Below are 23188 nucleotides of genomic sequence, written 5' to 3'. Positions count from 1 at the left end.
CCTGTTGGCTAGCTTCTGATCATGCTAATGCTAAACCTAAACTGAGTGGCATTCAACTTCTCACCTTTAAAGATGTCAAGTAAGTGAATGTCTATTTCAACATTTTAGATGATTTTTCCCTTTAAATCGGAGGCTCCAAGACGTCTCAGCCCCCGACGCCCTAAAAATAATGAAGGCAGAGACATATTATCCTAATTTATTTGAGCTAGTTGACAAAAATCCCTCGTGGCACACGTTTCCTGCGGTGCTGTAAATCAACCTGCTGAATTGATGCTGTCACGAATCTACCATAATCACAAGGAGACAAAGAAAATCAGAAGGCTGATTATTACTAAGTGGTTTTATTTTAAATTTAACGTACTGCTTTTTAGCTTTTTAAACAATTATGGCTTTGAACTGCTTTTAAATTGTATCTGTAAATCACCTTGCGACCCTGCTTTTGTGTCTTGTGACTCCACCATGGGGCCCAACCCCTAGTTTGGGAACCACTGTTTTTAACAGGTAAGTATCATAATAGATTGTGTACCTTCTGTCTACTCTTATATTATAGTTATTTAATCTTCAAATATTACATGAGTAAAGACTGTGAAGTGATATACTTTCGCTTTCACAGGAAAAAGTCCTGCCTCCAGGAAAGTCTTTAGAGCGATTTGCTCCTAACACCATGTGGTCACCCTCTTATTTCTCTTACTTACAAGAAGTGGTGATTCAGTTGGACCGCATGTGATTTGTTTCTATGTGGGATTTTGGCAGGACAAAGTGTCAGTGTCACATTTCTCCTCCTTCCCCATCCTTCCCTCCCTCGGTGTCTCTCAGCTCTCCGCCCCTCAGTGTGCTACTGCTGCTGCTGCGGAGTGAGGCGCACGGAGCGCAGAGTGGATTTGGAGATGTCCTGGCAGGATTACGCACGACGGCACGATCCACGCAGAAGCTTCTTGTAGCCGGACGGGTCAATCTGAAGCTGGAGCGGACTCAGGTCTAACTTCTGACCGAGGGAAACGCTTCTTTCTTTCTCACGTTCCCCCCCGGGAGAGTCGGATCTACCCTCCTCTCACAGCAGCACCAGCGGGTCTGCATGTGTCCGGTCCTCCTCCTCTCGCTCTCGGGTCACGGTGACTACAGGGGAATGGAAACGATGTAAACAGCTGGTGGAACAAAACAAACTCTGCAGCACAACAGTTTGTTTTTGTTAGAGATCGCAGAGAGAAAGAGAAAGGGAGAGAGGGAGAGAGAGATGATCCCGCCAGCAGACATGGCTCAGGATGAAAGTGGGGACAAAGAGGACGAACAGGAGCAGAATGAGACGCAGAAATCCCCCAAGAATGCGAACCCCAGCCAGCAGGAAACCAAGGTAGGACAGTCCTGGTGTTATGAACACAAGCTCAAACTCATAGACTGATGGCACTGTACACCAGTCCAACTCTTAATAGTGGGTCAGAGCAGAGATACTTATCAACATGACAAATAAATCTTTACAAGAGATATTTTAAACCCTCAGTTCTTCTAAAAAACTTGATCCTGCTTATTATCATTATTGTATTTAAAGAGGATATCATAGACTCTACTGCAGGAATGGGCTTTAATAATATAATCAGCTGTACAAATAAGAAAACACAAAGTACTTTAAAGACACTATTTTACTACAATAAATCACCCTCGGTGACCATAAAACCAACTGTAGATACACTTAAAAGAGTTTAAACTCAATATTGTGCACATTTTCTCCTTCTATATTGATCTATTGCATCAATAAAAGTGTAATTTAATAGGAGAAAGTCTATAAAATGTTCAAGATCACCTTATTATGTTAACATGGTATTTAAATTGATCCTTGAGGTACTTATGAGGATGTAAAAAGCTGTTGACAGGGCTATAAATATGTCTGTGGTGACCTGTCGTGGTACAGGAAACCATATGGTGTTAATTGTTATAATTTACATTTGACAAGAGACATTCAAACTCCCAGTCTTTTTAAAACAGCTTTAATAACCAGATCCTAATGATCATTATTCTATTTAAAGAGGTTATCACACTACAGAGATGGACTTGAATAATATAAACAGCTCTGCAAACATGACAGAAAACAACAAGTGCCTTTAAGAGACTCAGTTTACTTCAACACATCAGCCTCAGTGTGTAGGATTCCCATCAGAATAACACAGTGATATTAACCATACAAGGAAACAACCTTAGATAAACACAAGATGGTTTAAACTCTAAAGACTGCAACCTGCATAAGATCACTTAATTGTGATTATGGTATTTAGAGGAAGTATATGCTGTTAAAGCTCTGGTTAAGGCTATAAACAGAGTACATGATGTGCTGTAGTGGTAAAGGAAGCAATATTGCGTTATTATTATCATGCATATATTTATTCAAAGCAGCATTTAGGGCTCGTACACTTTCTACTTGCGGCTGATGTAGAAAAGTAGGTTGTGTGATAGAGATCCACAGCCGCCTCAGGCGATTTGCCATCTATGTGGGTCACATGTTGCCCAGACTGCTACAATTAGCAGAATGATATTGAACTAATGACATCGTGGTAGTGATGCAACAGTAACTCCACTGCTGTCATAGATTAGACCCATGCTTTCTCTCTTTTTTACAGATATACCTCTGGTTTAGTTTGTCAGTTAGTTAGCAGGATTACGCAAAACCTGCTGAACCGATTTCTATGAATCAAGGAAGAACCCCTTAGATTTTGGTGTGGATCCAGATCAGGGGATGGATTCTTGATGAAAACCGTTCCCTTTACTTATTACTTGCCGATGCCTTTTGACTCTTGCTCCTGTAATATTGCAAATTTTCCAATTGTGGGATAAATAACTAAATGACCAATCTTATCTATCTCAAAATCTACAAAGGCCGATTTATATTTGTATCGGCACTAAATTGTACACACTCATAAATCAGACCCCTGAACATGCTGGTCATTTTCAACAATATCCATGAATTATGCTCTCAGAAAATCAAGGAAAATGTTGAAGAATGTGAAATGTGAAAATAAATGCACACCAAAATTATATGGGTTCCTCCCTGACCCATACCGCATCCTCCCACTAAGTTTTGTGATTATTGGTCCTGTAGTTTTTATGAAATCCTGCTAACTAAGAAACAAACAGAGACGAAAAGATAACCTCCGAGGTAAAGGTTGTTTGTGAGGATCGGTCTGCGTCAGGTTTCTCAGCTGCAGTGGGGACGGCCGAGTAGATCTCTTCTTTCATCTTTTTATTTTTTGATGGCTCCAGCATGAGCGCTCTCACTTTGGCATGTGTCGTCACTGGGTACTTTCTCCTGGCTGACTTTTCCCACATCGTTTTTTAAAGCTTCTGCCAAACGACCACACTCGCTTCCCCATATAGAATAAAGTGTTCAATCAATCTCACATTCAGGATAAATAGAGTGAGCTCCCGAGTGAGGAGACTGAATTAGTTTACAACCGACAAGTAAAGCTGTGTGTGTCTGTGTTTTTATTCCTCCTTAAAGAATACTGTGAGGCCTGAACACCAGAAGCGCAAGGTGAGCCTGTACACAAACTGTAGCGTCCTGCTGGTTTTAGTCCATTGTAACTTACTGTAGCTGCATGTACGTGAGGGTAAAAGTTGTTTCACCTATAACAGTCACTGCTTCTAACAGATCACTTAAGTTACGCAGATGCCACACACGGTTCAATCCATCATCCCCCATGTTTCTAGAGGGCACTCTTTACTTTGCAGGTTTATTTATTTACATTGTATGCAATAAATTTTAGTTTTTGTTTATTTGCCTTACCTTTCCCAACCTTCATTAACCCTCCAGCTTTATGCTATAACATACCTCTAAGGGATTTAGTATCATCAAACACAGCATGAGCTCCTCTATGCATGCGCACAATACTTCACTTTGCCTCATTTGGGATATCTTTATTTATTTTATTTCTTACTTTTTTAATTTTGCATTTATTTATTTCAATTAATAATTAAACATTTAAAACTACAGAAAAGAAATGCAGTATCCTTTAACAGCACAACAAATATATATATAATCAATATAAAGATGGAGCCATTATTTCCATCATTATATTGTACTGCAGTTTCAGTGTGTGTGTCTGTGTGTGTGTGTGTGGGGGGGGGGGGGTGGGGGGTGGGGGGGGGGGGTGTGTGCGTGTGTAGGTGGTAATGGTTTAGAAAGGGTCCAAATTGATTGTTTCCGGACTGACCCCGCAGAAGGGATTGATCTTCACGGTGCCGAAGCTGCAATGAAAGCACTAAAAAACTATTTGCACGTTTGCCGAAACATCAACGGCAAGCAAGCTTACGGATCTCGAGCATCCAGCAGAAAAACAAATGTTTGCCTGTTTACAGTTGTACTTCCAGGCCTGTGCTATGTGCAGGGTCATTAAAAGTCCTCGCCTCTACCCATCATTTACCTCAAACGATAAACTGTTTCTCCAGTTCAGTCAGGGACCGGCAGCCAAACACCCACCAGCCAGGAGCCATAAAATCACGTTACACTAGCTCAGAGAATCTTTATGACGCGCCTGAGCCCAGAATTAAGTGTGTTTCGCTGGGGAGGAAGTGCACACTGAGAGGTTAAATGAGGAGTTGTCAGCGTGGAGCGTTTAGAATAGCATTACTGTAAAAGAGGAAGCTAATGAGATTGATGGAGGCTGAAGCCAGAAGAGGCGGCACAGCGTGTGAGAAACAGCGTTGATATAATGCATCGACCCAACCTGGAAATCACATTACAGTGCAGGTAGGGGATCAGAGGCTTTCCACTGAGCACTGCCTGTTGCAGTGGTATTTTCTTTACCCGAGACATTGTAGAGACTGTGTCAGGTAGTAATTTATCTAGTTTATTACAAATATTGATTTACTTTACGGCCACCTTTTTCTACTCTATCATTCTCTCCCCTCATTAATCTCCAGTTTCCTTCAGCTCTTTTCTCTCTCTGTTCAGCTGCAGAGACTCAAGCGATCGCTGTCCTTCAAGACCAAGAGCATCCGCAGCAAGAGCGCCGACAACTTCTTCCGCACCAGCAATGACAACAAGACCGAGCTGCTCTCCGATGTGAGCAGCAGCACGGGCCACCTGTGCAACATCGGGATGGCCCCACCGCACGCCACAAACCACCACATCCCGCCGGTGCCTCCGGCCATCCCCAGCGCTCCTCCTCCTACGTCACGCTCCCAGTTGCGCAACCCGCTGCAGGTGGACTCTGCAGGACACTGCTTCATGGAGCACATCTTCAAGAAGCCGACGTTCTGTGATGTGTGCAACCACATGATCGTAGGTATGGTCATAGCGCCGCCCTCCTGCGTTAGAGTGAACAGAAATGCCGTACAGAAACAACGACACCCAGTAAAGAAAAAACCTCCACCAAGGCCCAACACTCCCCTCATGAAACCACATTTAAATGAATTGCCAAATTGCACACACTTAGAAATATCAGTCTCTTAAACATGCCTGAATAGATTGATCTTTTTAGAACATATAGGACAAGATGGTGAATATCCCTTGTATGATTGAAAGTCTTCCGGACTAGTTTGATGTTGAGTTTCCAACCAGAAGGTCTCAGGGATCACCAGCAGATGTTAGGGACATTTCATCGAATACGTACCTTACTGTCATTAGGTAGTTTTGGTCTTTTGATCACAAGACACCCTCCTCTAAGGGCCACCACAGTCTGATCAGACCTGGGCGTGTGTCCATGACATTGTGGGGTGCAGTAAGGGTCGTTCCTTCTGATCAAGAGTCATTGGCTGCAGCGTTCTGCTGTCTGTGATGTTTCTTTCATGGTCTGGTGCAGGGTTTGTCTGTGGATTCTTAGCTCTTCGAGCAACCTCGTGGTGGATGTTTGATTAAATCCCTTGCAGCCAACTTCCACTGGACAGACTATTGCTGTCGAGCCCTGTTGTTCTGCCTCAGATGCCATCTTAGCGAAACGCAGCCTCCATAGGATCCATTAATTATTCTCTGAGAAATTAAGTTAAATGTTGAAAAACAGTGTTAAAGAAAGTGAAAAAATGATCTACACCAAAATTTTATAAGTTCTTATTTTGGTCATGTCCCAATCCTCTACAAAATGTTGGAGAAATCGGGTTGACTAGTTTTTGCATTGTCTTGCTAATTGACAAACAAGCACAGACAAAAAACAGATACACCTGATACTGAGAATCGATCTTGACCGGTTGACATGTGATCGTAGTATCTCCGTCCTCCGTATTCTCTCACTGACCCCGCGGTCTCTCCATCGTCCCACTGAGGTGTCAGATATTCAACAACACATCCGTGCCAGCTCCTCTACCTGTTCTCCTCTTACCAGATGTTCCAGTTTCTCTAGCGGCTGCTCGCCTACTTGTTAACCATCAGCGCTGAAGGGCCACTCAGTCTTTTTGTCCCAGGGCGTTTGCAGCATGGATCTGACAAGGGCTGTTTGTGCCATCTGCTCGACAAGCACATGATATATTGTTTGGTTGCAGAGAAAAGACGTCAGACTGGCAGGGATGTCGGTGAGCAAACGCTGCATCACCAAATGCATTTGACAGTTTTCTTTGCTCCATGGAAATAAGTTAGATTTTACCATATTCACATTATTTATTCGAAAAGTATTTGTCCTGCGTTAAGTTAAAAGGTGTAAACCAGGATTTCCTTTTTCGAAACAAAGAAAAATAAATGGCTCAATCCAGTGGCTCATTTAAATTAAAGTTCCTACTTCCTGACTTGAACGTATAACAGCATAACAATAATAGTAGTAATAAAATAATAGCAGGTTTCAACACAATTCGTCACTGTACTTATGTACATTTTTCATGTATGTGTACTTAACTTATTTTTCATTAATTTAGACAGTGGGCACAGTCAATGATGTAGTTGATTTTGCATTAGGGACTCTGCAAGTACTTTGCTTTCAGATACTCAATACAAAAGTCAATGTGACATTTTTACTTTTAATTGAGTAGATATTTGTCTATTTATTTGTACATTTAATCCAATAAAATGTTTAAGTACTTCATTTACCATTGGAGCCTTCTAGAATATGTTGCCAAACCACTCAAAATTGAAGCTTCTTTAGACAATGTTTTTAGATGTGTCAAAATGACCAATGCAAACTATGAAAGATCCCTTGGGCTCTATGGACCGTTATAGGATCTTTCAGCTCATTCTTTTGGTTTTGGAGCCTCCAACATTATCGCTGTGGTTCCCTCTCGCCTGTGTTTCAGAAAGATGAAAATAGTGAAGCATTTAGCAGCTAAAGATATAGAGTCTTCACCCAGGAGTTGATAGAGATCAGAAGCAAAGAGTGAATATTCGACAGGTGAACACACACATAACTCAAAATGTGTGCTAATGTTACGTCATAACGTCTGGATTCATAACACCTGCAACTGTTTCCTAAGTTCATTGTATCAACAGGTGATAATACGTCCAAATAATGTTTACAGCTGGTTGTGTTGCCCCTAAGTGGCTGAAAACATCTGTTAGAGCAGGTTTACACTTAGTTTATACACTAAGATGTTTGAGCAGCCAGACATCTGTGTGTTGGCCACCTTGACAGACTGAGTTTATGTTGGGCAGTGATGATGTGTTACCACTTTGGACTTCTCCACCTGTCACTTTGATACACAAAGTGAGGGTGTAATAATAAATTTGGTTCAGAGGTTTTTCCATCCTGACGAGCGTAAGACTCCTATTTTTAAAATGTATGGCATAATAATGACATGAATAAATAATTAAGATGGAGGATACAGCAAATCTATTTTCTATCAGCAGTTCAGTGTCATTACATATATGTACTACAAGACCACTGAAGTAAAACAGAACGTTATTCCACCATTAAACAGATTTACACGTGTTTACAACCGTTGTTTCGGTCTGTTTTATGTGAGCGCGGCCTGAGGGACCGTGGCCAAATCTTTTTTGCTAATGAAAGTGCGATGTCAGGTCTGTCAAAGGTGCCGTGCCCTCTGGTCTACTCATGAAAAAGCATGCACCTGCCTTCTTCTTCATTTGTCCTGCTTTAATGAGAACACAGCTGCAGAGTGTGTGTGTGAGTGTGTGTGTGTCCCAGAGTCAAAGAGCAGCGGAGAGAAAAAGGTGAGACAGTGTCGGCTGGTGGAGACTTTTACATTGTGTTTATTGAATCTTATTGGCCATTCAGTTGAAATATGAACTGGTCTCTACAGTTTAAAATAGTGCAGTAATTATACAAATACTTGGAAATACTTGTAACTGAGTTAATAATAATTTACAGCAACTTAAATCCACATTTGTAAATCACATTTGCCGAATCACATTTGAATCAACATGATTCTCCATTTAAGCAGATTTAATAGAAATATACCACTTAAAGCTTATATAAATGTAATAATTGGATATAGAATGTTTAGATAGATAGAGAGATAGTGCACTCATTTTATTTTCAGCATCATCTCACCAAAAAGGTGTTTAAATGGGAAGAAACATTATTATTGTATTGTTACTGCTCAGTAGATGAATAACAATATGAAAATATGGAAAAAAAAGCAGACTGGGAATATAAAGCACCCACTCTCTTTCAATAGGACCCCGTATTATATAAAAGTCTGTACAAATTGAATGTGTCATCCATAATAAAAAAAGGCTGAGCTATTTATAGAGCTCACTGAGTCATTCATTAGCTCTATTATATGAAGGCAGACCAAACCACATTGCTAAATAATTGATAAAGCAACAAATATGTTTTTCTGTAGGCGTTCATCTGTTCTTTAAAACTCATGCATAGGAGAATGGCTCATAGATAGCTGGTTATAATTCAACATCAGGATACTGAAAACCCTCAGTATAATTAAAGTAATATACCTTTAAGAGAAGAACCTTACTACTTTTTCTTATATTGATTCAAGACCCTTGTTCTTCTTTTGTTACACCCTTGTTTTTATGTGCATTTCCAAGCAAGTTGATTCCCTCACATAAAATTCTCAGAGCTAGAACAGACTGATGCCGAGATATTGATTGCAGGGCCTTAGCTGCAAATTGGTTATTAAATAAATGTCCACATGAGTGAATGGGAGGTTTATTTGCAGCTGACAGAGGGTGAAATATAATTTACAGGGCTGGGTTGAAAAAAATGAATTAGTCTACATAGTGAGCTTGAAAGTGAATATTGTAAATGACACACAGTCTGCAGGATATGCAGATGGAATATGTAGAGATTTAAGCTGCTGAGACAAAATGTCAATATGTCAGGCAGATCCTAAATTCGACATATAAAGTTATTTAAATTCCTGGAATTAAAAAAAGTTGAGAGAGTAATCCCTCTTGATTAACAAACTCTAATCTGTGCTATAAAATCCCTGAATTATACATGACAGGTTTGGCCTGATAGAGAAATTAAGTTTGGGCAGAGGTTAAGGTCAGCCAGCAGACAGATGCTGCTGTGACATGGTGCGTCACCACTGCCTGCATGAAACATAGACAGACGTAGTTTGTGTTTTTGTATCATCACAGGACACCAGTACGTGTTGTGACGCCTGTGTGCTTCCACCCATCCTGCATTTATCTGTTTTAGTGCTGCAGTCGATATGCTGACGCTTTCGGGAAATGTCTCACACATCAGTGCACTGTTAAAAAACAAAACGTTAAATGTCAAACTGCACGGGTGGGAGCGTGGAGAAAATGTCACTTAGAGAAGGAAAGTGAACATTTGTTTAGTTGTGGTGACACCTTCAACTCTGATCTACTACCCACGCTACAGGTAGCTCTTTAGTGCCACATTGAGATCATGCCTGGAGTTGATGAACAGGAAGTCCTGGTCCCCAGATAATGAATCATACAGACATCAGTATCAGACTTTGGTGACAACTCCTCGTCTGCATGACCTTGAGATTTAGGTGCATTAGTTTTGCTGAGAATCACAGTGACTCAATGGGCAACAACATGAAAACACTGTCTGTCGGTGGCGAGGAGGCATAAAACTAGCAACACTCCAGCTTTGATATTACATCAAACTTTCTAGACCTAATTTCCTCAAGCTCTCTGTGGACGACACAGGAGCAGGAAGCACAATGGAGCTCTTGTCAAGCTGTTGTTGATTGGCGTGTTTGAGGTGACTCACTCACACACTCGGGACGATTATGAGACGACTCCAAGTTAACTTCGCTCATAAGGGAACAAACTGCCGTGTTTTTGCAGGATGATACAGGAGCCTGACATTGTTGTTCTCTTTTCTGGCAATGGTGAGGTGATGAAGTCAGTGTGTGTTTGTTTAGGTGCTTTTCCTCCAGGCTCGGAGAGGAGTCCAGCCCTTAAAGCCATTACAGCTGTGGGGGGGAAAGAGTGACAGTGTTGCTCTCTCTGGCATTCGCTCTATCTTGGCAGCTCTGCCTTTACATATTCATTTACACTACAGTAAAGGACACGACTCCTGCCAGATTTTCCATCCCTCCGTCATCGTGCCCCTTATTTCCCACACAGTCTTTCTTCCTCCGATTCCTCGTCTCCGTCCCCACAGTATCACTCTCACATCAGGCATACGGTGATCCAGTAAGCCGCCCGTCTAACCATACGCCTCCTGATTTTCTGAGCCAACCGCCTTCATTGTGACAAGAACTTATCCACCTCCTCCTCATTGTAAGCTCCTGTAAAACACTGACCTGGGGAGCTCTCCTAGGATCTATTTGCAGACTTTAATTAGTTTCTCCCACGGCCATTCGATTTTTCCAATATCTCAATATCTCGGTGTGACTAAATTTCGATAAATGCGTTCTTCCATCCCAGAGAAGCTAATGCGTCCCCTCCTGGCCCGACCTATCCCAGGTTCATCCATTCATTCTGTGATTAACTGTTTTTCAAAGTGGAAATGAGACACCAGTATCTTATGGTACACAGCAGGTTACAAATACCGAGGGGCATTAAAACGTTCTCGTTGTTTCGAACTTGAGCTCTGTTGCTAGGCATCATTAATAAGGGTGGGACAAGGTGAGGTGAGGAAAGTATCATTTTGGTTCGGCCTTCTCGACATCCTTCGTGGGGCAGGAAGACCATCACCATCACCAGTCGACCTGATTTGTAGTGACCTGAAAAATAGGTGCAGGTTGCACTCATTGCCTCTGCTGCTTCTTCTCTCTGTGGTGTTGTTGTTGTTGTTGTTGTTGTTGTTGTTGTTGTTATGGTGATCTGTGATCCGGTAAGGATTCAGGCCGGGATCACATTTCTCCCGGTATCCGTGCTTGTGTCAGCGCAGCTCAGTCAAGCAACACAGCAGCTTTGAAATGGAGAACAGCCATTTCTAGCCATTACTGAGTCTCAGCGCTCAGCGGCTCCAGATTGTGTGACACCAGTTCACGTCACAGCACGTGAACACTGAGCAGAGATTTAATGCTGGCCGACTCAACTACACATGTTGGGCTTTGTACCATTAGGTATACAGTGTCTTGTGATTGTCTTGTTCAGGGATCAGGTGTATGTCTCGTGTGGATCTATTTCGACCTCCCTCAGACCGTCACCACGGTCTTAACACGAATGATGTCCTCATCTCCCTATCCTCGAGACCAAATATCAACAATGTCACGTGAGTGACCTTAAGGGGGCTGGGCTCACCGCCCATAAAGCTCCCCGGTGAGCGCGGCTGCCTCCTCTTTTCTTCACTCGCCTCATCCGAGACCGACAGGTAAGTAAGATATTTTGGGACTCCACTTTTATCAATCCGACACTTTTGTGCAGGCGCCTTGTGTCCCTGAGGATTGTTTGTGGTTTTCCCCTTCTCTAAAAGTGAGGCAGAGGGCTACACTGCATGTGTTAAGCTCTGCTCTTTGTTTCAGGCAGCTTAATTAGCTGCACCTGGCACTAACTACTCATGTTCACAGCTTTGGGTAAGTATTGTTTATCTCGTGCTGTTTGTGTCCATACAGAGTTTGTTCTCTTACAGGAGTGAGTAGAAAAGTTGGGAAGCTTAATCAATAAATAATCTATCCCTTAAAACTGATTTGGATCGGGGGTGCCCCCCCCTCCTCACCCGGTAACTCGCTGTCCGCAGGGAGTGGGGTTTCTCCAACTCCCCCTCGTGCGTTCGCGCACAGTGAGTGGAGGTGAGTTAAAGCCAACCTTTTCACGTTTATTTGCCTTTCAAAAATGAATAAATAAACCGTGTTTGAGGCCAGGTAGTGTCCCCTTTTCACCTCTGTGCGCAGCAGGTGGGATTGTTTGCCTGTGTTCCCTGTATAAAATACAGTTGGTTATTGGTTATCACCCTTTGTAGGTGCTATTTTGTTTCCCTTAAAGCCCTGTTCGCAGTGGCTGGGATGTTGTTCTCTCTCCACCCCCCCACCCCCCTTGAAAAAGGCACCCCGTAACTCGCTGTCCGCAGGGAGTGGGGTTTCTCCAACTCCCCCTCGTGCGTTCGCGCACAATGAGTGGAGGTGAGTTAAAGCCAACCTTTTCACGTTTATTTGCCTTTCAAAAATGAATAAATAAACCGTGTTTGAGGCCAGGTAGTGTCCCCTTTTCGCCTCTGTGCGCAGCAGGTGGGATTGTTTGCCTGTGTTCCCTGTATAAAATACAGTTGGTTATTGGTTATCACCCTTTGTAGGTGCTATTTTGTTTCCCTTAAAGCCCTGTTCTCAGTGGCTGGGATGTTGTTCTCTCTCCACCCCCCCACCCCCCTTGTTTTCTGCCATTGCAGGCATACAGTGGGCATTTTCAGGTGAATTAGTTATTTCACCCCTTCCTTCGTTTTATGTGATATTGGCCAGCTGTGATTAGCCTGTTTATAAGATCCCCTTTACCAGCTATCCGTAGCTGCTGGGCGTTATTGTTTATATATTTGTTCTTAAATCACAAAAGTAACACAGAAATGTCCTCACATTTGTGCCATTATTGCCGGGGTATCATGGATCCCCGAGATGGCCACCGTGAATGCCCGACTTGTTTGGGCATGGCACATTTAATGGATGATATTGAGAACCCCTGTGTGGCAGCAGTGGAACTGCCTGTGGAGGAGCGTGTTAAAAGAGCCAGATGGGTGGAGCAGTCTGTTCGTGCTGGGGCCGTGCAGCCTCTACCAGCCAAACTAAATGAAAGGGGACACACCTCAAGGAAAGCCCCCCGAAAACGTGGGCATGAGCACACCCCTGTTCGCAGGCGGGACTCAAGCGAGACACAGGCTCCAAAACCTTCACAGAACCCAGCTGGTCAGCATGATGACACTCAGCTGCAAATCCTAGCGGCCATACGTGGTCTGTCAGACAGGTTGGGTAGAGTTGAGGCCCAGTACCCGGCCACAACAGCTAGGGCATCGAGGCATGGGCACTCCTCCCCGGACAGGTTACCCTCCTACCAGGAGGAGAATGTGGTTCACCCTGACATTCTCTCTCTCTATGCTCAAAATTCCCTTTTTGAAAGTGATGGGCAGTCTGAGGGTGCTGCTGGGCTAAAACAGCCTAAATCCACACAATGTGAGGGGGCGTCCAACCTCAGCAACATGGGTGAAAGTGAGCCTTCACCCATGGACGTCATCTCAAGGGTTTCAAGTGCGGCAAAAATTGTGGGGCTCAATGTTCCAACTGAGGCTCCTGCTCCAATGGATGGGATTTGGGCCGGCATCACTCAGACCCAGCAATCAGTTACTGTACCTGTGGCTGGTGACTATTTGCACATGCTCAGGAAAGCATGGAACATCCCAAGTGGGGCACCTCAGTTCAATGCAGGTTGCCGGTGACTGACTAAGAATCAGTATGCTCCTGAAACAGGTATGGGGGATATGCCTCCAGTTGAGCGGGAGATGGCAGCCTTAACATCTCTGGGTCCAGAGCGGGTAACCACCAATCCACGCTGTCCCCTGAAAGAGTGTGATAAGTCAGACCGACTGGTGTCTCGGACTTATAATGCAGCCACACGAGCAGCCCGCTCGGGCAATGCACTCGCCATTTTATTGGCAGCTCTTAGGAGAACAGCCAACCCAGAGGACCAGGACACCATGAGCCTGATAGACTCTGCCCTGGTCACTCATTCCCAGTTAACAAGGGACATTGGTGCAGCTATGTCATCTGCCATGGTAGCTCGGAGGCAGATCTGGTTGGCACAGACAACTCTTCCCGAGAATATCAGGAAAGAACTGACCAATATGCCAGTCGTGCCGGCACATGTTTTTCATCCTGACTCCCAGGGTGTGTTAGATAAGGCTGAACAGTCTCGGCGTACCAGAGAGTCAGTACAGCGCACTTTCAGAGGGGCTGCGTCTACCAGGTATAAACTTAGGGGCTCCCAGCCTCCCCACCGATCATCATCCTGGGCCCGTAAGGACCCATGGGTGAATGACAGGCGACAGGCTACAGGATTCACAGCCTCTGGTGACTCCAAACAGCCTTCACAAAGTCGACGTGGGTTCTATCCCCGTTTTTCGACTAGAGGTGCTCCCCAGAGGAGGCGCCCCCCCAGAGGTCAAGGACCTCGGGGCGGTACAGCCTAGGGGTGGGGGGACACCCGCCGAACTTCATTCTCGGCTATGCCTGGACAGCTGGGAAGAAACTGTGTCAGACCCATGGGTGTTTGCTACAGTATCAAAGGGGTACAGAATTCAGTTTCGGCGGCGGCCCCCCCCTTACTCCAGGATCCGCATGACGATTGTCACGGACCCAGTCCAGGCTCAAATCCTGGCACAGGAAATTTTAACCCTTCTGCAGAAGGATGCAATTATGAAAGTAGATCCAGACGAACAGCTCACTGGCTTCTACTCCACGTATTTCCTCGTGCCGAAAAAAGATGGCGGAATACGTCCCATCTTGGACCTAAGGCGATTAAACGCCTTCATAAAGGTACTTCCTTTCAAGATGCTGACCACGGGTCAGATCTTAGAATCTATCGAAAGAGGAGAGTGGTTCACCTCGATAGACCTGGAAGACGCGTACTTCCATGTGCCCATCTGTCCAAACCACAGACCTTTTCTTCGGTTTGCATTCCAGGGGCAAGCCTATCAGTTCAAGGTCCTGCCATTTGGCCTTTCCCTCTCACCAAGGGTGTTCACCAGAGTGGTTGGGGCGGCCTTGTCTCCTCTCCAGTTGTCAGGAGTAAAAATCCTTCCCTACCTGGACGACTGGCTGATTTGTGCTCCATCTCTTGGCCAAGTTGTAGAGGATACCCAGAGGGTGTTGTCGCATGTACGGTCCTTGGGTTTCAAGGTAAATGTGACGAAAAGCAACCTCGAGCCAAGGCAGCAGGTGATTTTTCTGGGACTTTGCTTGAATTCCCTTACAATGTCTGCATCCCTCACATCTCAGAGGGTGAGGAAGATTCTAGTCTTCCGGAAACGATTCCGTCTCGGCAGGCAGCTACAATTTATCAGCTTTCAGAGGATGCTGGGGATGATTTCAGCCGCAGCAGCTGTTGTTCCTCTGGGCCTCCTCAGGGCCAGGCCAATTCAGAGGTGCCTTCAAGCTCAACCCGAAGCTGGACAGACACGTGAAACTTCGTGTGACACGCACATGTCTCCAAGCCTTACGCCCATGGGCAGACCGGGTGCTCTTGCTCCAAGGAGTCCCCCTTGGGAACATTCCCTCGAGGAGGACAGTGGTGACGACAGATGCTTCCCTCACAGGTTGGGGAGCAGTCTGGGAAGGCAGAATGGTGCGTGGCCCGTGGATACCCCCTTGGGGTGGCGAACACATCAATGTTCTGGAGTTGAGAGCGGTTCACCTTGCTCTGAAGGCTCTCCTTTCCTCCATCCAGGGCAGGCATGTCTTGATAAGGACAGACAGCACTTCAACTGTGTATCATATAAATCACCAGGGAGGCACAAGGTCCCTGCGTTGCCTCCAGGTGGCACAGAAACTTCTGTTTTGGGCTTTTCAGCATCTGGCTTCACTCAAAGCAATCTTTATCCCAGGGATTGTAAATCGAGCAGCAGACCTCTTGTCCAGGACTGGTCCTCTCCCAGGAGAATGGAGACTTCATCCAGAGGTTGTATCCCTCCTATGGAGTCGGTTTGGCACGGCTCAGGCCGATCTATTCGCATCAGCAGAGACAACCCACTGCAGGATGTGGTTCTCTCTGGAAAACCAGGGAGGTCCCCTAGGCCTAGATGCACTATCTCAAGAATGGCCGGAAGAGTTGTTGTACGCTTTTCCTCCATTCCCTCTGATTCCCCAGGTACTCAACCGGGTTGCCTCGGGCCACTACGAGGTGCTGTTAATAGCCCCCAGGTGGCCAGGGAGGCATTGGTTCCCAACGCTCCTTCGCCTGGTTCACGGTCAACCATGGGCCCTGCCAGTCAGGGCAGACCTCCTCTCACAGGCAGAAGCTCAGATATGGCACCCCAGATCAGACATCCTGCAGCTTTGGGCTTGGCCCCTTCTCAGTACCTCTCTCAAAGGTTAGATGAGGCTGTCCTGAGGACCATAGACAATGCCCGGGCTCCCTCCACTCGGGCTAACTATGGCCATAAATGGAGTGTGTTTTCTACATGGTGTCGCAACAGACAGGAAAATCCAGCCGCTTGTCCTATTGAGCTGATTCTCCGTTTCCTTCAGTCACTTTTGGACTCTAACAGGGCACCTAGCACCATTAAGGTATACACTGCCGCAATCTCTTTCTTCCATGAGACAGTGGGAGATGTTACAGTTGGTAGACACCCTCTAGTGTCTCAGTTCATTAAGGGAGCACACCGCCTGCGACCAAGCAGGGCTCCCAGGGCTCCATCATGGCAACTCCCCTTGGTATTACGGTCCCTGATGCAGTCTCCCTTTGAACCCATAGGGCAATCCAGCCTTAAGTCTCTATCTTACAAAACAGCTTTCCTCCTGGCTATATGCTCTGCCAAAAGGGTGAGTGAATTGCATGCTCTGTCTATAAGTGACGATTGTCTAAGATGGAGGGCAGGTGACTCAGGTGTGTCTCTCTGGCCAAACCCCTCGTTTTTGCCTAAGGTCATAAACCATCAGACGGTAAATCAGGTGATCGAGATCAGCACTTTTCAACCTGATCCGGCTCTACTACAGGAGGAAGCCGACCTGCCTATGTTGTGCCCAGTAAGGGCACTGAAGGCTTATATTGCACGCACAAAGTCTCTGAGGGGCTCATACTCTCAGTTATTTGTCTGTTTTGGGGGTAAAAAAGTCGGCCACCCTGTGTCTAAACAGTGTTTGTCCCATTGGATCGTTAATACTATCGCTGAGGCCTATTCTGGACAGAACATACCAGTCCCAGATTCCTTGGTAGCTCATTCCACCAGGAGTATGGCCACTTCCTGGGCTGCTTTAAAGGGGGTCCCTCTTTCAGAAATATGTGCAGCAGCAACATGGAGTGCCCCCTGCACATTCTCTAGATTCTACAGGGTCAATGTGGCTTCCCCCACACCATTGGCTTCCGCAGTGCTGCTCTCAGCTGCTGGGCGAGGATGTGAGGCGATAGAGTCCTCCGTTCTTCGCGACCCTGATGATACTAGTCATCCGTGTTAAGACCGTGGTGACGGTCTGAGGGAGGTCGAAATAGATCGTAAGTTATGACCATAACTATGGATCTATGAGACCGACCGATGACCGTCACCCTCTTTTGTCACTCAGAACGGGCTGAGGCGTTCAGACAAGGAGGAGGCAGCCGCGCTCACCGGGGAGCTTTATGGGCGGTGAGCCCAGCCCCCTTAAGGTCACTCACGTGACATTGTTGATATTTGGTCTCGAGGATAGGGAGATGAGGACATCATTCGTGTTAAGACCGTGGTGACGGTCATCGGTCGGTCTCATAGATCCATAGTTATGGTCATAACTTACGTTTTTACCTCAGCTCGCTGACCTTTATTCGCCCTGTCATCAAACATGTGGCATGTTGACTGTAACCTTGAAGGAAACGCTTGTTTAGTTGAAAGTACAAATAAATAGACAAAAATGTATTCCAGCAAAGTAAGAATCACATTTGCAGCACTTTTTGCAAAGTATTTAAAGTAAACTTGCCTAGTGAAGCTTATTCTCTAATGCAGCGGTGTAGCACATCATTATTGCTGAGTCACGGTTTAGTCAGTCCCTGCTGCTTTACTCTCGTGGAAAGAAGACGGAGTCTTATGTAGATGATCAATTATGATTTAACAATGTGAACGTGCATCGCAACACATTACAATAATGTAGTGGAGTAGAATCACAGATATTTGGACATATGCAAAGGAGTTAGGGTGAAAAGTACCTGAAAATAAATCTACTTAAGTAAAGTAGAGAGAAATTTTACTTAAAGGTCCAGTGTCAGTGTAAGATTGAGGTGAAAGGGATCTATTGGAAAAAAATGTAATATGAAAAATACAACACACAGAAAACTAAACAATACTTGATTATCCGTCTAATGAAACTGGTATTTATCCCTCGTGCTATCGACGCCCACTGACGTAGATCGATGATTCCTACCCATGTCCATGTTTTCACACGCACTCTCAGAGGGTATGGGGCCAGAGCCGGGCACGTGATCATCGATTAATCAATCACTGCCAGACTAATAACAGCCCTGTCCTCTCTCGTTAATGTGGAGTAGCTGTCAAACGATGCACCGCTGCTGACAGTGAGTGGTGTTTTTTTTTTATCAGGCCGTGTACGACACATAATCCTTTGCAGATGATTTATCCTCTGAGAAATGTCTCTCTGCTTTCTCAGTAAAAATGAGCATTTTTATATTTCAGGCCTTTTACCACAAGCTTCCACCGTCTAGTAAAGTTTAGCTCCATGACACTTTTCTATTGGGATGTACAAAATGTAAAAGGTTGGTATTTGGTGCATAAACTGTGGCTGTGTCACTCGCTCCAAGCAGACACAATCTCAGTGGAGCAGATTGTGGACGATAAATTCTTCCCCTGGGGGAAGAGTTATTGGGGAAGGGTTATTTACCGGCTCAGTCTTGTCAACACCTTTTTACTTATCAAGATATAACATGTAACAATTCTTAATATCAATGTCTAAAAACAACTAGACCTATGTTATATATTTTTTGTTGACTTGTGTACTCATACTAACTTAAATGTTTCCAACAGTGTTTCAAACTCAGAGAAATCCCCTGTTTTATTTCATTCACCTCTTAATTGCATCATATCTTCTTTACCTGAGGCTTTGTCTGTTACAACCAGGACAAACAATGTATGAAGGAAAATAAGAGTCGGCAGCTTTTTCCTTCCACTGTTTATATTGGTCACTCGTAACATATCACGATTATTCATGGCCGTTTGCTTCGTAACGTTAAACTTTAATACGTCACCTCATCCATGAATATGATTGACGCGCGAGGCATAGATTTTCATCAGCAAAGGTGGTGAAGACACCAACTCGAGGTCTTTTGTTATTGTTTTGATCGAGAGACTGTCACTGGCTGAAGTTTCACGTTTAATTAAATCTGTAAGACGAGCAGTGAGAGCTGGAGTTTGACAGATTTCATCCCCTCTACTCCTCAGACACACCAGCGTTACCCACTCAACGATCACGCATACCTGCCTTTTCATCTCCTGCCCTTTAGTTGTCGTTCTTTCCTCCTTCGCTCAAGGTGACAGACTTCATTAAGGACGTAGCTGTCACGGCTGCCTTGTGAGCTTTATTCTTCGCCAAACACCTTTTGTCTTTAAGATCTCACATCTCCGTCCAAACCAAGACTGACATTTCTCATCTTTTCTTTCATTATCGACAGTATCTCTCTCTCTATCTGTCTGCTCTGTCTTTCTCTGTGGTTATTTATGTGTTACTCATTCACGCACACGCTAAATGATAGCATCGTCCGGCTGAGTAACTTTGCTTCAGATAAAACCTTGTTTATTCCAGAAACTGGTCGAGATGGCGCCGTCTCAGTTTGGTTAAATGCACATCATGTGTCGCATTTGCAAAATGTTGTCCCTGTTAAAATGCTGCACACGTCATTTCACAGGTTTTTTTCTCAGTGCATGCTGGGAAAGAATCCAGTGTCAGTGAATTAATTAATGAGATGTTGTTCTGAACGTCTTTTTTGTATCTGCCGCCTCCTCATGTGTATTTTGCTGGTCCTTTAGGGAAAGAGTTCAGTTCCTGACATGACAGATTTGAACCTATTGCCTCATATCTGTGTGTGTGTGTGTGTGTGTGTATTGGTGTGTGTTAGGTACAACCGCCAAACATGTGGTGTTTCTGGCGGGAAACACGGCAAAGCACGGCCTGCGCTGCAAAGCATGCAAGATGAGTCTCCACCACAAATGTGAGAACGGAGTGGGACAGCAGCGCTGCATGGGAAAACTGGTAAGATGCATGAAAACATGATATAAACGACTACTTCTTAATTTAGTTGTCAACTGTTTTTGAGCCTCAGGAGGTAAACAAAATGTTTTGTGTTAATTATCATCATGAACGACATAAACACACTTCCGAGTTGGCCGTCAGACTGTTTCCTACCAGAATGTGCTTATTCAGAAATCACACTCTGCAGTATGTGTGAGCGCTGGTACATCTGTGACCAGCATCCATCCCTGTCATCGTCCGCATGATGGTTATATCATCACTCTTTCACGCTGTGTTAGATAATATGAATATCGCACCATTTACAAAAATGCTGACCACCTCATCACCTCGGTTAAGTTCTGCTGCTTCACCATCAGCATAAACCAATACAACAGAATCCATGTGACCACACTGAAGCAGCTTATTCAACAGGTTTTATTATGTGTGGGCCACAAGAATATTCATATTAATCATCCCTTTATAAATTATTAGACTATATCACCAGCAGAGGTTATTTGATGGTTTTTGAAAGTTTTCAGTATCACCAAGATGACGAAGTTGGTTGTGATGATTACTTGGGGAAAAAAATGATTCTGTGTGATTGACAACCTGCCTGTCACTGTTCTCATTTAACTGCAGATGTTTAGTTTAAGTAAGGTTGAGAGAGCAAGTTAAAGGTCGACCTTTTCCAAAACCACACTCGTCAACCACAAAATACATTTATTTGTAGAAATAAAAGGTTCTTATGATTGATCTGTTGATTTAAAATATGTTCGTGTTTCCTCTTAAAATCCTTGAGTAAGTCTGGACCTAAAATTAGACAAAATGATCTTGGACATCGTCTCCATCCACCTGTGGCTTGGTTTGAGCAGGTCTGTGCTTCTTCATATTTTTGATCTTGATCTTGAAAAACGACTCCTTTCCACCATAACCCTGGACGATTTCTCTCCTGTTCTCCTCCTGCAGAAGACCGATAGTGTAGTCAGTCTGTTCGCTGCATCTCCTCTTCAGTGTCATCAGATAGCATCTGCACCTCCTCCTCTGTGACTGAGGTCTTCACATGAGGATTGGGGTCAGACTGCCAGTGTCTCATCAAACTGTAGCTTATAAAAGTACCCAAAACAATAACAAACATAAACACTGACTTTTTAAAGATCGTAGAAGACTCCAGTTTTGGACATTTAATGTTTTCTGTTCACACAGAGGAAACATTTAATCATCAGTTTCTCACAGAAAATGTGAGTATTATTTACATTTGATATATATACATATACATAGAAAGATATGTTGAGGAGGTACGATACTTTGGACTCCCACAAAGCACTGATCAACGGGGACGCCCCACGGAGGCATAGGGCTGATCACCTGAGTGAGGTACAGCCAGATGTTGGGCACCTCTTCATCAATGTCAACAGCTGATCCGCAGTATGACGTCTTCAAGCACTTTAACTACCTGCTCTGCTGTTCAACATTTCACGCAGCAACAGGCCCATCTTCCTCCTTCAGTCACTGCTGCAGCTAAGTGTCAGGACCTACTAAAAACTGACGAAACCCGGACCACAGTCTGCCACAGTACTCCTGGTGTCCTCCAAGCTGCCATGGTTGAGTTGTAAAATGATCTTGGACAGCGTCTCCATCCACCTGTGGCTTGGTCTCATAACCCTGGAAGATTTCCCTCCTGTTGTCCTCCTGCAGAAGAGCGATAGTGTAGTCAGTCTGTTCGCTGATTGGCTGCATCTCCTCTTCAGTGTTCTGGGTGGACACAGCATCAACAGTGTCCTCATACAGCTTCTCTACCTCCTCCTCTGTGACTGAGGTCTTCACATGAGGAGTGGGGTCAGTCTGGTTATTGATTGGCTGCGTCTCCTCGTCAGGGCTCTGGGTGGATGAAGCATAAACGGTAACTTCCACCTGTGGCTGCTCTTCAGAGGAGGAAGCACCTGTGACCGGCTCAGTTTGAGTAGGTTTGCGCTTCTTCATCTTTTTGAGCTTGATCTCGAAAACAGCTGGCTCATTTCCACCATAACCCTTGGAGATTTCTCTCCTTTTCTCCTCCTGCAGGAGATAGCTCACAAATTCAAACTGCATGTTTCTCTGTAATTCTTTTTGGAGGTCAGAGAAATTAAAAAGTAAATTGCGTTCAGAAAGCAAGGTAGACCAAGCGAATCGGTAGCAGAGAACTAAGTAATAACCAGGTGAACTTAGTAAACCAAGTAAACAAAGTGAGGAGTGAACATTGATTCACTTAATTTAAGACCTACCTACATCAAAGGATCAAAGGATCAAATGATCAAAGGATCAAAGGACATAATTCCTATATGTACATTTGTGCCTTTGATCTGATTAAACCAGCCGTATCCATTCAAAAACAACTTTATTTATAACAGAAGACACAGACAGACAGTATACATAACATAGGTCTAGTTGTTCTTAGACATTGTAATTATGAATTGTTACATGGTATATCTTGATGAGTAAAAAGGCGTTCACAAGTTATCTGTTTAAAACAGACTAGTCCGGAGAAAGATGTTTTCTGTTCACACAGAGGAAACATTTAATCGTTACTCAAAGAAAATGTGTGAATTAATAACGTGGGTGTGTCCAGGTGCAACTACGATGTTGTGTCACTTTAAATGTTGCTGCTGCAAAGAATTGTGGGACGGCATTTTCTCCTTTCCTTTCATAAAGGATGCTCCGATGTTTCCTATGCTAAAGAAGATAAGCTAGGAAACGCTGAAGCTCCTTTCCTTATAATTTAACCAGGCTGTGGTCCCCATGAGGTGGACTGGTCCTGACAAGCACAGTATTTATCCTGGTAAATGTCCCATAGAGGTAACAAAAATTAATACACAACCAGGCACGTAGACACACAGACACACACACACATTTACACACTTTCACACAGTCTGTTAGTGAGTGGGTCTACTTTCAAATATGCATCCACATACTTTTCACTTCATGTTTGAGTGTGTGTGTGTTTGTGTATGTATGTGTGTATGTGTTTGTGTGTGTATGCATCACAAAGACT

At 44.4% G+C, this 23188-nt stretch overlaps 1 protein-coding gene across 1 annotated transcript in view; it reads left to right on the top strand.

Annotated features, from left to right (window-relative positions):
* The first annotated feature begins 860 nt into the window (after positions 1 to 860).
* The window catches only part of stac (SH3 and cysteine rich domain), a 39590-nt gene continuing 17262 nt past the window's right edge, over positions 861 to 23188 (top strand). The window contains exons 1-4 of the mRNA XM_061082896.1: positions 861 to 1351; positions 3488 to 3520; positions 4940 to 5273; positions 20048 to 20181. Coding sequence (XP_060938879.1) covers positions 1235 to 1351; positions 3488 to 3520; positions 4940 to 5273; positions 20048 to 20181 — 618 coding nt within the window. The 5' untranslated portion in view covers positions 861 to 1234. The remainder of the gene's footprint in view (positions 1352 to 3487; positions 3521 to 4939; positions 5274 to 20047; positions 20182 to 23188) is intronic.

The sequence above is a fragment of the Limanda limanda genome, chromosome 12, assembly GCF_963576545.1.
Source record: "Limanda limanda chromosome 12, fLimLim1.1, whole genome shotgun sequence".
NCBI classification, from domain to species: Eukaryota; Metazoa; Chordata; class Actinopteri; order Pleuronectiformes; family Pleuronectidae; genus Limanda; species Limanda limanda.
Note: the sequence above shows the minus strand (reverse complement) of the source record. Positions and strands in the feature narration are given on the sequence as shown.